The sequence below is a fragment of the Eucyclogobius newberryi genome, unplaced genomic scaffold (genome assembly GCF_026437365.1).
Source record: "Eucyclogobius newberryi isolate DKJ021-1_F unplaced genomic scaffold, fEucNew1.0.hap1 SCAF_1, whole genome shotgun sequence".
NCBI lineage: Eukaryota > Metazoa > Chordata > Actinopteri > Gobiiformes > Gobiidae > Eucyclogobius > Eucyclogobius newberryi.
In genome coordinates this window covers 3,228,615-3,240,114 of record NW_027315723.1, presented here as the reverse complement: position 1 = coordinate 3,240,114, position 11,500 = coordinate 3,228,615, and the positions used below count along the sequence as shown (strand labels likewise).

The following is an 11,500-nucleotide window of genomic DNA, read 5'->3' as shown; positions in this document are numbered from 1 at the left end:
TTCGCTTATAGGCTGGGCCGGCCCTGTCTGTGGGACAAAGATAATCGTTTCAGTCTTGTCTGAGTTCAGCTGGAGAAAGTTGTTTTGCCTCCACACACTGACTCTGGCACCATCAGGAGGCCCTCTGGCACCATCAGGAGGCCCTCTGGCACCAGCAGGAGGCCCTCTGGCACCAGCAGGAGGCCCTCTGGCACCATCAGGAGGCCCTCTGGCACCAGCAGGAGGCCCTCTGGCACCATCAGGAGGCCCTCTGGCACCAGCAGGAGGCCCTCTGGCACCATCAGGAGGCCCTCTGGCACCATCAGGAGGCCCTCTGGCACCAGCAGGAGGCCCTCTGGCACCATCAGCAGGCCCTCTGGCACCAGCAGGAGGCCCTCTGGCACCAGCAGGAGGCCCTCTGGCACCAGCAGGAGGCCGGTCCACACACTGATCTGTTGGATGCAGTGACAGAGTGAATCCACAGGTCCATATTCACCTGCCGACAGTGAGACATAGATCTGACTCGTCTGCATCATTGTGATAGGACACATTTTAACTGTGCATCATCTGACCTAACGGCAGCATGTAGAGGTGGAACAGAAGGGGTCCCAGGACTGACCCTTGGGGCACTCCACAGGTCAGGGTCATGTGGTCTGAGACACAGTTACCAAGTACTTTGTGTCTTCCAGATTGGACCTTAACCATCTATTACTACAACTACTCACTAACGCACTAAACTTCACACTTTCCCCTTTGGTCTTAATGACACACAAAAGGCCCGTTTAAAGCCCATAAAGCCACGACAAAGGCCTGGAACGGCAGAGTCGGCGCTTCGTTCGCTCGTGTCTTTTGTTTGACGGTAAACAGCACAAACGGATGTGACTTTGAGCCTGCCAAACCGGTCTGAGTCTGAGCCGACGCCGACAGGTTCGACCAGAACTTCATCTCACTTTGTCTCCTCAAAAAACAGACTCAAACTGCACTCGTTAAAGGGCACGGAGGATAATTACAGCATAAATGAAGACGGAGGATAATTACAGCATAAATGAAGACGGAGGATAATTACAGCATAAATGAAGTATCGTAGGAGTAGCTCAAAGAGCAATAGTGCACTTAAAATTGTACTGAAGTAAACGTGCACGTGACAAACACGACTTAAAGTACTGGTTAAATATCAACACAATATATTTTAGTCGTTTAAATACAAAACAATCGCTGGTCAATGAATGTTTGACTCGTCTTAAACTCTATAAATGCGGAAAATGTAGATGAAAAACAGGACTAAATAAAACCAGAACCATGTCTTCACTGAGGACTAACTCAGGCACTGCATTTCGTCCAAACAAGGGCTTAATCTGGATAATACCGGGTTAAATACAGCAGCTCTTGAAATTTGAAGCGTTTTTGCTGCAACGTGTCACTTTTTTAAATATATTCTTTGGCTGAAAACACAGAATTTACAAATTTACAACAAAAAAAGTCCTGTACCGCAGCTTTAACACGGTCTGAACGAGCAGGTCCAAAATATCTAATCACATCAATGAATCTAGACAAAAACAGGTTAAAAACAGGGTAAAATAAAACAGCAGGTCAGAGCATGAAACTGCGGAGAGAGAGAGGAGGCGAAGACATTCGGCAAATGGTCGAGGGCTGATATTGAATCTGCCAAACGGCACGTTTTTAAAGATACTGTTAGCACCGAAGATGGGGCTAAACCAAGTCTAAAACAGGTCTAAACTAGGTCTAAAACAGGATCAAACCAGGTCTAAAACAGGACTAAACCAAGTCTAAAACAGGACTAAACCAGGTCTAAAACAGGATCAAACCAGGTCTAAAACAGGACTAAACCAGGTCTAAAACAGGATCAAACCAGGTCTAAAACAGGACTAAACCAGGACTAAAACAGGACTAAACCAGGACTAAAACAGGTCTAAAACAGGACTAAACCAAGACAAAAACAGGTTTAAAACAGGACTAAACCAGGACTAAAACAGGTCTAAAACAGGACTAAACCAAGACAAAAACAGGTTTAAAACAGGACTAAACCAGGACTAAAACAGGTCTAAAACAGGACTAAACCAAGACAAAAACAGGTTTAAAACAGGACTAAACCAGGACTAAAACAGGTCTAAAACAGGACTAAACCAAGACAAAAACAGGTTTAAAACAGGACTAAACCAGGACTAAAACAGGTCTAAAACAGGACTAAACCAAGTCTAAAACAGGACTTAACCAGGTCTAAAATGGGACTAAGAAGCCAGGACTAAACCAGGTCTAAAACAGGACTAAACTTGGTCTAAAACAGGACTAAACCAGGACTAAAACCAGGTCTAAAACAGGACTAAATCAGGTCAAAATGGGACTAAGCCAGGACTACACCAGGTCTAAAACAGGTCCAAACCAGGACTAAACCAGTTCTAAACCAGGACTTAAACAGGTCCAAACCAGGACTAAACCAGGTCTAAAACCTGAAACACAAACAAAGGAAACAAAGGCCTTAACACGGACCGTCTCAGAAGCTTATGTCATGAAAAACTCCAGTAAGAGTCTTATGTTTTGCAGTGCACTTCCCCAGGCGACGCTGAAGGGGGCGTGGCCGGAGTCTTCGCTCATTTGTTTCCCCGTTTAAAGATGTTTACATTCAAACTGACTGAGGTCATTCATGAGGTCATCAGAGGTCAGTGAAAAACGCCGGAGGATTACGGTCTGTTTATCGAGCCGTTTCAGGTTCAGGGGGAAGAACCGGAGGAACGTCACAGGGAGAACGTGCAAACTCAAACCTGCCGCCGTACGAACTCTTGTGGAGTCTGAGAAGTGTGTTCGATTAAACAACCAAAGATCTGAAGGCGTCGAATAGATTGGATTACTTAAATAAACGGGTCAAATGCAGAGGACACGTGTATCTACAGGAACAATACAGTAGCTTCAAGCCAAACTGGCTCAGCAACTTTGATCGTACAACTTTGTTTCTCTGTTCCGTGGGAGATGAGCTCACGTTGGCGTGGTTTCCAGGGCGACAATGGCAGGAGCGTGGACGGGTTCAGCGGCAGGTTCGGGCACAAAGGCAAACGCTTTGGAAATGACGTGTGGCTTCGTCTGTTGAAACGGCCGACTCAGACTGTTGCAGATCGGGTCACTGCACGCACAAAGTACTAGTACTAGTATTTACACAAAGTACCAGGAGAAAAGTACGAAAGCCTCCGTGAGTCCAACACACCTACAGGTAACTCTGAAATCTATTTATTAAGCAAATAATAAATCACCACGTGTGTTATGCTTTCAGGGAGAAATATTCAAACTCCTCCTCCTCCTCTAAACGTGGGCGGGGCTTTTGCCGATTCAAATCCAAACTGCCGCGGCGTTGCACCTGTTCTCCGGGCGTCGGGAGGCCACGACAAAGCGACACACTTTCAGACAAAGCGCCGGCCGCCTCTCGTCTGTCGCCGCCGAACAAAGGCAACGCCGCGACTCCGAAGCGTGTTTAGAGTTACGGAAACGTGACTCGTGTGTCTCGTGGCGTTCGAAAGCAGCGCGAAAATAACTGTGGATTTGAACGTAGACGTCGATTTGAGCATCTTTTGTCATTTCGAGTCATTTCTTTTACACATTTTTGCTCTTCCTTGACTCATTTATTGGTGAGTTCTTGATTAAGACCTGGTTTAGTCCCAATTCAGCCCTAAATCAGACCCATTGTAGACCTGGTTTAGACCTAATTTAGCTCTAAAACAGTAACAAAAAAACTAAAGCCATGTATCCCGTCACCAGGGCAACAATGCACAAAAACACTGAAGAAAATGTGTGTGTTATTGAACCAAAGTCATCAAAAGAAAGCTTGTCTCGTAGATGTTATTGCTTTGCCCAGAATGTCCCACGGTACGACATTAGACGTATCTACGGAGACAATGTCAAGTTACGGGTCAGATCTGCGGAGAGGCGACCCTGTTGTAATGGCACTTCCCCACCAGCAGGAGCCCTGCTGGTTTAAATGGAGAACGAGGGAAAAGTCTCGGCGCTGAAACATGCTCTAAAATCGACTCTAAACTGTCCAATGTTCAAAATGTTTTTGAAATGGAATTACAATCACAACGTAAACTTGTTCTTGTTTCATATTTAGTCGATTCTGTTTCGAGCACATGATTGAGCAGAGGGCGCAGGTCCAACCGCCAAATTCAAATGTAGCGGCCACAGTTGAATCCGAAGAGGACAATGAGGGCACAGCTCTGGACCCAAAAGTCAGATTTTAAACAAATATGCACTAAAATGACCATAAAAAGGCCAGGGATGTGTATATATTTATATTTTAGACCCATTTACACAGTTAATCAGTTAAAAAGACTAAACCTGTGGAACAGCACTGACGCAGATGTTTTTATTACAGTTTTTATGGTGGGAATCGGATGGTGGTGTTTGCTTTTTTTTTACTTTACCTTTTTTAAACACAAAACTGGTTCACAAATGTTGGGTGAAAGGTGTGGGTTTTCTTCTACACGACTTTACACAGATGTTTAACCATGAAAACAAGCACTAAAATCACTTAAAACTTGATTATTTTTTAGGACAGCACTATTACCACACACAGGGAACGTTTCAGACACGTATGGGACTTGTTTCAGTCGTTAGAAGATTCATAATAGAGTCCATTATCTTTGACCTGTGCTAACCACCAATGCTAACCCTTTATTAGCATTTCCCACATGAATCACGACAAAAAAGCCACATTTACCTTTTTAACATGTCATTTGCTGCTATGTAAATGTCAGAAGAAACACAGCAGACAGTGACGTTTGGGACTATTCTGATATTTGAGCCGTTTATGCAGATTTTATTTACATTTGTTTACGTTCGCGACCTGAACCAATATGGCCGCCGCCGGTGTCTGATCGTAATAATGATCAGATTTTTGCTGTGAACGGGACGTAGTTTTTTAAAGAAAAAGAGTACTAAAGCTGGTGTGAGCTCTTCGGGAGGTCCTCTGTGGGGGTCCGGGTTTATGAGCCTGGAGGTGTCGCCCCCTGCAGGTCCGGGAGCCGCGGACCGCTCCAGATCCCTTCACACGGCTCTGTTTTTGCAACTAAACCAGGTCTGAACTATGACGGTAGAATTGAGTTGAGTTAAATTGAGCTCGGGTTTGATCTTAAACCAGAGGGGACTTTAAAGGAGACTTTAAAGGGGACATTAAAAGGTTTTAGTCTTGTTTCAACCGTGTCTCTTCATCCTAAAAATGTCAAAATTCGTCTATTTTTTTTAGATTGAAAACTTTAATAAATCAGGCTCGGAATTAGATATCAACAAATCCTTCTGCTCTTTTGGTTAAAATCTTGTTGAGTCCAAGAGTATAAAGTTTGGCGTTTATAGAAGCTACTTTAAGGTCTGATCTTTATGTCTCTGTGGGAGAAAACAATATTCCAGAGAAATAAATGAAGTGGATTAAATGAAATAATCAGGTCTTGAAGTCAAAGTTCTCAACAAAATATGAAATAAAATCCAGATCCTCAAAAACTATTCTGAAATGTGCGTCCTGTAGTTACTTTACCACCTCATCCGTCATAAAAGTGCCACTTTAACCAGTTTCAGATATAAAGTTGTGGCCGAGTGCGATTACTTTCAACACATTTTGGATGCAAATCGAGCCCCGGTTTCCTGGCGTTTCCCCCGGTCGGTCATCAGCCGGGGCGGTCGCGGCGCACACAGAGGGACGGGGGCCGTACTTTGGCACCTCCGGGGCACAAACTCGCGCCCCGTCGGTTGCGTCGCCTCGGGAGCGGAGGTTCACGCGGCGACCAGCGTGAACTGACGCCCGGCGGAACAGAGACGGGCGAGAAGCGACGCCGTCAGTTAATGATTACGACCGTTTATTTTTAACAGAGCCCCAGGTCTGCATCATTGTGATAAGGAACATTTTAACTGCGTGTCAGCTGACCTAACGGAAGCATGTAGAGGTTGAACAGAAGGGGTCCCAGGACTGACCCTTGGGGGACTCCACAGGTCAGGGGCATGTGGTCTGAGACACAAAGTACTTCCTGTCTTCCAGATAGGACCTTAACCAGTTTAGGGCAGTGCCAGTGATGCCCTCCCAGTCCTCTAGTCTCTGTAATATATCTCACACTGTACGAAGAAACTGTTCCTCAGGCAGACACAAGGGGGCACTCTGCCATCTGCTTGAAGTGCCTTTGACAGGTCGGATGACTCATTGAAACGCAGTCAAGATAATTATATGTTGCAATAATTTCACTTCCCGTTTGTAATTGATACATTACACTTGGAAATTACCCAGCAAACACTGGGGCAAAACTAAAATAAATAATAAAAATATATGAGAGCGACTTTATTTTGTTGAATTCATGTTTAGATAATCAAAAACGTTGTTTTATTTTGTGTAAATTGCGCATAAACTTTGACTGGAATGAGTGTCCCTGGTGTGATGTCACTTCAGATTTTTCAACGTTTTCTCCACAAATATCATTTATATTTACAACAGGTAAAGTCAAAAATTAAAAATAGTGAAAACCTGTCATGGGCACATTAATTCCAGTGATTTTTCTTTGTTTTGCTGCAGTGATTTTTGGTCTCTACAAAAAATGTAATCTGAATGCAAACAAACCGAATGAGCAATAAAAAGAGAAAAACGTTTAAGAAAATATATCTAAGCCTTTTACACAATGTGGAATGTTAAATTGTTCATTAATGTGCATTGTTAAGTATAAAGTAATAGTTTTTATGTTAAAACTTAAAACATCAGGAGCAGGAATGTATAAAAGGCTTTTTACCCAGAGCTGCCTCAAAACACGAGCCTGCTCTGCCCCCTACTGGAGAAAACACGACATGACAATAGATTTCTGACAACATGTGTTTATTAAAATACTAAATAAATTAGAGGAACCGTTTAGTGAAAAGAGTGACATCTATGAAACTTCTAATTCATACAAATATAACGTTTGTAAAAAAGGCAGTGACGAGGCAGGTTAACAACTCGAGATGTTCTAAAACGCTCGCGATGATCGTCCAGAATCAAACGATCGGGCGAACGAGAAGGACACGCCTTCCACCGGGAACAGTTTAAGTGGGATTTAGTCTCGGTTAAAATAAATAGAATAATTACAGGTAAATGGCACTAAGAGGTCGACGCCTCGTTATAAGAAAGTACTAAAGGAGACGTTTCATTTCGAGTCACGAGCATTTGGACAGAATCTCCTGACAGCTTTTGTAGACTTTCACCAAACAGTCCAGTCGCGGCTTCGAACTCTGCAAAAGACACCAAAATACAAACGTTAAAACGAGAGAAATGTGCACAAAATAAATAATGTGAAAATGAATCAGAATCATGTCGGTAAAACGTATTAGAACGCGTCTCATTTAATCCCAGTTTGGGCTAGATTTGTTGACTTTATCTGTGGCGATGCACCGAGATTAGATCGTGGGTCGTATCGGGGCATCCGGCTCGACCACGTTAGAGACTTTGAAAAGCTCTAAATTCTAGCTCAAGATTAGATTGTGGGTCATATCGGGGCATCCGGTTTGAGACTTTGAAAAGCTCTACGTTCTAGCTCGAGATTAGAAGGTGGGTCGTATCGGGGCATCCGGCTCGACCACGTTAGAGACTTTGAAAAGCTCTAAATTCTAGCTCAAGATTAGATTGTGGGTCATATCGGGGCATCCGGTTAGAGACTTTGAAAAGCTCTAAATTCTAGCTCGAGATTAGAAGGTGGGTCGTATCGTGGCATCCGGTTTAAAAGCTGCCGTATATGATGTAAGAAAGTAGACGATGTGTCTGTATCGATGATGAGTGCGTTTTCGCTCGCCTGAAACAGAGGGACGACGCCCGAGACAGCGTTCGGGTCGGAGGGATCTCTCAGCAGCACGCACAGGTAATAGATGATCTGATGCTGCAAACACAAACACAACTTTATTTACATGAGTAAGTTCAATTGAATATGACATGTTTACATTTGTGTAACTTTGCTTTACATTCATATTTAATGGTGTTCAGGGTTCACCCAGACTCACCGTGTAGACGGCTCAGAGTTCATCCAGACTCACCGTGTAGACGGCTCAGAGTTCATCCAGACTCACCGTGTAGACGGCTCAGGGTTCACCCAGACTCACCGTGTAGACGGCTCAGAGTTCATCCAGACTCACCGTGTAGACGGCTCAGAGTTCATCCAGACTCACCGTGTAGACGGCTCAGGGTTCACCCAGACTCACCGTGTAGACGGCTCAGAGTTCACCCAGACTCACCGTGTAGACGGCTCAGAGTTCATCCAGACTCACCGTGTAGACGGCTCAGAGTTCATCCAGACTCACCGTGTAGACGGCTCAGGGTTCACCCAGACTCACCGTGTAGACGGCTCAGGGTTCACCCAGACTCACCGTGTAGACGGCTCAGGGTTCACCCAGACTCACCGTGTAGACGGCTCAGGGTTCACCCAGACTCACCGTGTAGACGGCTCAGAGTTCATCCAGACTCACCGTGTAGACGGCTCAGGGTTCACCCAGACTCACCGTGTAGACGGCTCAGGGTTCACCCAGACTCACCGTGTAGACAGCTCAGGGTTCACCCAGACTCACGGTGTAGACGGCTCAGGGTTCACCCAGACTCACCGTGTAGACGGCTCAGGGTTCACCCAGACTCACCGTGTAGACGGCTCAGGGTTCACCCAGACTCACCGTGTAGACGGCTCAGAGTTCATCCAGACTCACCGTGTAGACAGCTGAGAGTTCACCCAGACTCACCGTGTAGACGGCTGAGAGTTCACCCAGACTCACCATGTGGACGGCCTCATTGATGACGATGTCCTTGATCTTTCCCATCTCGATGAAGGAGGAGGTCTCGCGGCCCGAGGCGTAACCGTAGGAGACCTGAATGCCCAACGAGCCGATGACCAGGAGCGACTCGTGATCCACCTTCACCAGGTGTATGTGGAGCATCATCCCCACCAGAGTGACCAGGATGGCAGTGGTCAGGACGGCCGTGTTCTGCAAAGAACAACAACAAACAATGTAAACAAATATAATTTCCCTGTAAGATCCATATGAAATCATCAATGAGAAAATCCTAAATGTTTTCTGTATTTTTTTACCCCAATTAAACATTATAGGGAGAAATATGAACGAACATAGGTACCGGGGAACATAGGTAAGGGGTAAGGTAAGGGGTAAGGTAAGGTAAGGTAACTTTATTTATACCCGAGGGTAGATTTGGTTGCAGGTAAAAAGAGTGTGGGCTGCTCACACACACACATAGACAACATTAATGACAGTGACAGAAAACGGGCACAACAGAGACGACTAGTACTCCAGACATAGAGACATGGATAAAAAGTATACAAAAAGTGAATAGTGTCAGAACACAGCGGATAAAATACAGAATAAAAGCCATCATAGATACAAAAAATAATAAATAGATAAATAGGTTAAGAGGACTGTGCAGTCTGGCTATTTAGTATTTTAATAACTGAGGGAACAAAACTGCCCCTGTATCTCTTCGTTTTGCACAGAGGCATTATGTATCTGCGCCTGATGGAAGAAGCTGAAATTCAGCATTTAGTGGATGGGATCCGTCTTCTAAGATGGACCCAACGAGCCTCTGTAGCTGTCTAGTGAGGAGGGATTCTGGGTTCAGCTGTGGCTCTCCAATCAGCCTACTAGCCCACCTCACATAAGGGAGTTCTTATTTTTTAAGGGTAGGTTGCTGAACCAAGACACCAGGCTGAAGGAGACGACTGATTCGATGAAGCAGCGGTAGAACATTGTGAGCATTGTTCTGTCTATGTGGAAGGAGGACAGTTTCCTCAGGCAAACGCTGGTTCCCTTTTTAATCACGGCTTCACAGTTTGCCTCAAAGTTACAAGGGTAGAGGGGAACATGGGTAGAGGGGAACATGGGTACCGGGGGGAGCGACCATACATAAATAGGTACAGGGGAACGGACATAGATAAGTACGGGGGAACATAGGTACCGGGGAACAAATATACAGAAGTACAGGGGAACACAAGTACCGGGGGACATAGGTACAGGGGAACGGACATAGATAAGTACGGGGGGACATGGGTACCGGGGAACGAACATACATAAGTACAGGGGAACCTAGGTACCGGGGAACCTAGGTACACACCCCTCACGATCAGTATCTGAGTGGGTTTTCAAATGCCAAAACCCCTCGTTTATGTATACTTTGATGTCAATCCCAGTTTTCCCTTTGAAATCACATTATGTTCCACTTCACTTTTCGGTATTTACAATATTACTTGTTTAAAAACGTCAGCTTCGAGCACAATTCTGGCTCCTCTGTCATTTCCTTTGCCACGAGATGTTTACAAGGGCACATTTCAGAGGGTCACGTCGGAGTTTATGGAGACAAAAAGACAAACGTAGCTAACCCTGTCCCTGTGATGACTGTGAACTCACCTGCGTGAGGAAGAACACGGCGTACGCCACGAGCCACACCGCGCTCGTGTAGCACATCACTCTCCAGAAGGACACTTTGGGAGAGCTCACCACGTATTCTCTGCAAAAGCCGCAGTGATCGTGGCAGTCCAGCGTGATGGCTCTGCCGCTGATGTCGGTGAACGCGTCTTCTGCCATCGCGATCACACGTTTCAACCGAGTTTTGACGGATGCGCACGGAGTCAGCCGCGGAGATGTAGCTAGCACCAAGCTAACAACAACAATCCACGAACACGTCCGAGCTCATTCGAGTTTGTCTTTAGTTCGCGAAATGTTGCGGTGTATGACTTAATATGTCTTAATAAATATAAGTTAATAATTAAGGCCGACTAACGCATTCAAATGAATCAGTTTAGAGAACTCGTAAGAAAATCACTGCACGATTTGACAGTTTTTCAAATTGCGCATGCGCCGAAGTTGCTGTAGGAACCGTACTTGGGACAAACCTTATTTTTGACATTCGTTTGCTTGAACTCACTCTTGGAAAATAACGCGTTTTCCCGTAAAATATTCGCTCAAAGACAGTAAAAGTTAGATATGCATTATACAAACGTTATTTAAGCTGGACAGAGCTGAGTTAAGTCCAACCAGATGTTAGTATTATTATTATTAAATCTTAAATAATATAATTTCTGTCACTTTTTGAGAGTAATCTCTGTGAAATTGTCAAAATGTTATGTATCTACATGTAACTCAGCAATATTCTGGGAGAACACACGATAAACACATTTAAACAAGTTTAATGAGAAAGTCAAACTAAACGACCATCTCCAATGTACATAAACATGCATTCTGACTGTGAGTTTGCCTTTTGAATTAGTTAAAGCTTGTAAATAATGTGAATAACTAATTTAATATATGTACCATCTTATTAAGATTATAATAAAGGCGTAAAACTACTTACATTTTAGGTTTTAGTCATTGTTTTGTCCACACACACCACAAAAACGGCAGTAAAAAATAATCAAAGCGTATTAATAAAATGAGAAATACCGAAAACGAGGCCGGAAGTCGAACTCGGAAAAGACTTCATTTCCCAGGATGCAACGCGCGCGCTCACGTCCTTCGACCTCTGCGT

At 44.6% G+C, this 11,500-nt stretch overlaps 1 protein-coding gene across 1 annotated transcript; it reads right to left on the bottom strand.

The window, feature by feature from the left end:
- Window positions 1-6,909: 6,909 nt before the first annotated feature.
- pigh (phosphatidylinositol glycan anchor biosynthesis, class H) lies at window positions 6,910-10,705 on the bottom strand. The gene is made up of 4 exons (XM_072450475.1): window positions 10,384-10,705; window positions 8,743-8,952; window positions 7,779-7,862; window positions 6,910-7,221 (listed from the first exon to the last, which is right to left on the bottom strand). Exons 1-4 carry the CDS (start codon window positions 10,558-10,560, stop codon window positions 7,147-7,149), a joined length of 546 nt encoding a protein of 181 aa, XP_072306576.1. The 5' UTR covers window positions 10,561-10,705; the 3' UTR covers window positions 6,910-7,146.
- Between the last annotated feature and the right edge of the window lie 795 nt (window positions 10,706-11,500).

What these genes read in the sequence shown, in the direction of transcription:
- pigh (XM_072450475.1), bottom strand. Translation starts at nt 10,560, where the DNA reads ATGGCAGAAGACGCGTTCACCGACATCAGCGGCAGAGCCATCACGCTG. An exon ending in CCGTGTTCTTCCTCACGCAG is followed by an intron (nt 8,953 to 10,383) that starts GTGAGTTCACAG and finishes TGTTCTTTGCAG; the next exon opens with AACACGGCCGTCCTGACCAC. An exon ending in TCAATGAGGCCGTCCACATG is followed by an intron (nt 7,863 to 8,742) that starts GTGAGTCTGGGT and finishes TTGTGTTTGCAG; the next exon opens with CATCAGATCATCTATTACCT.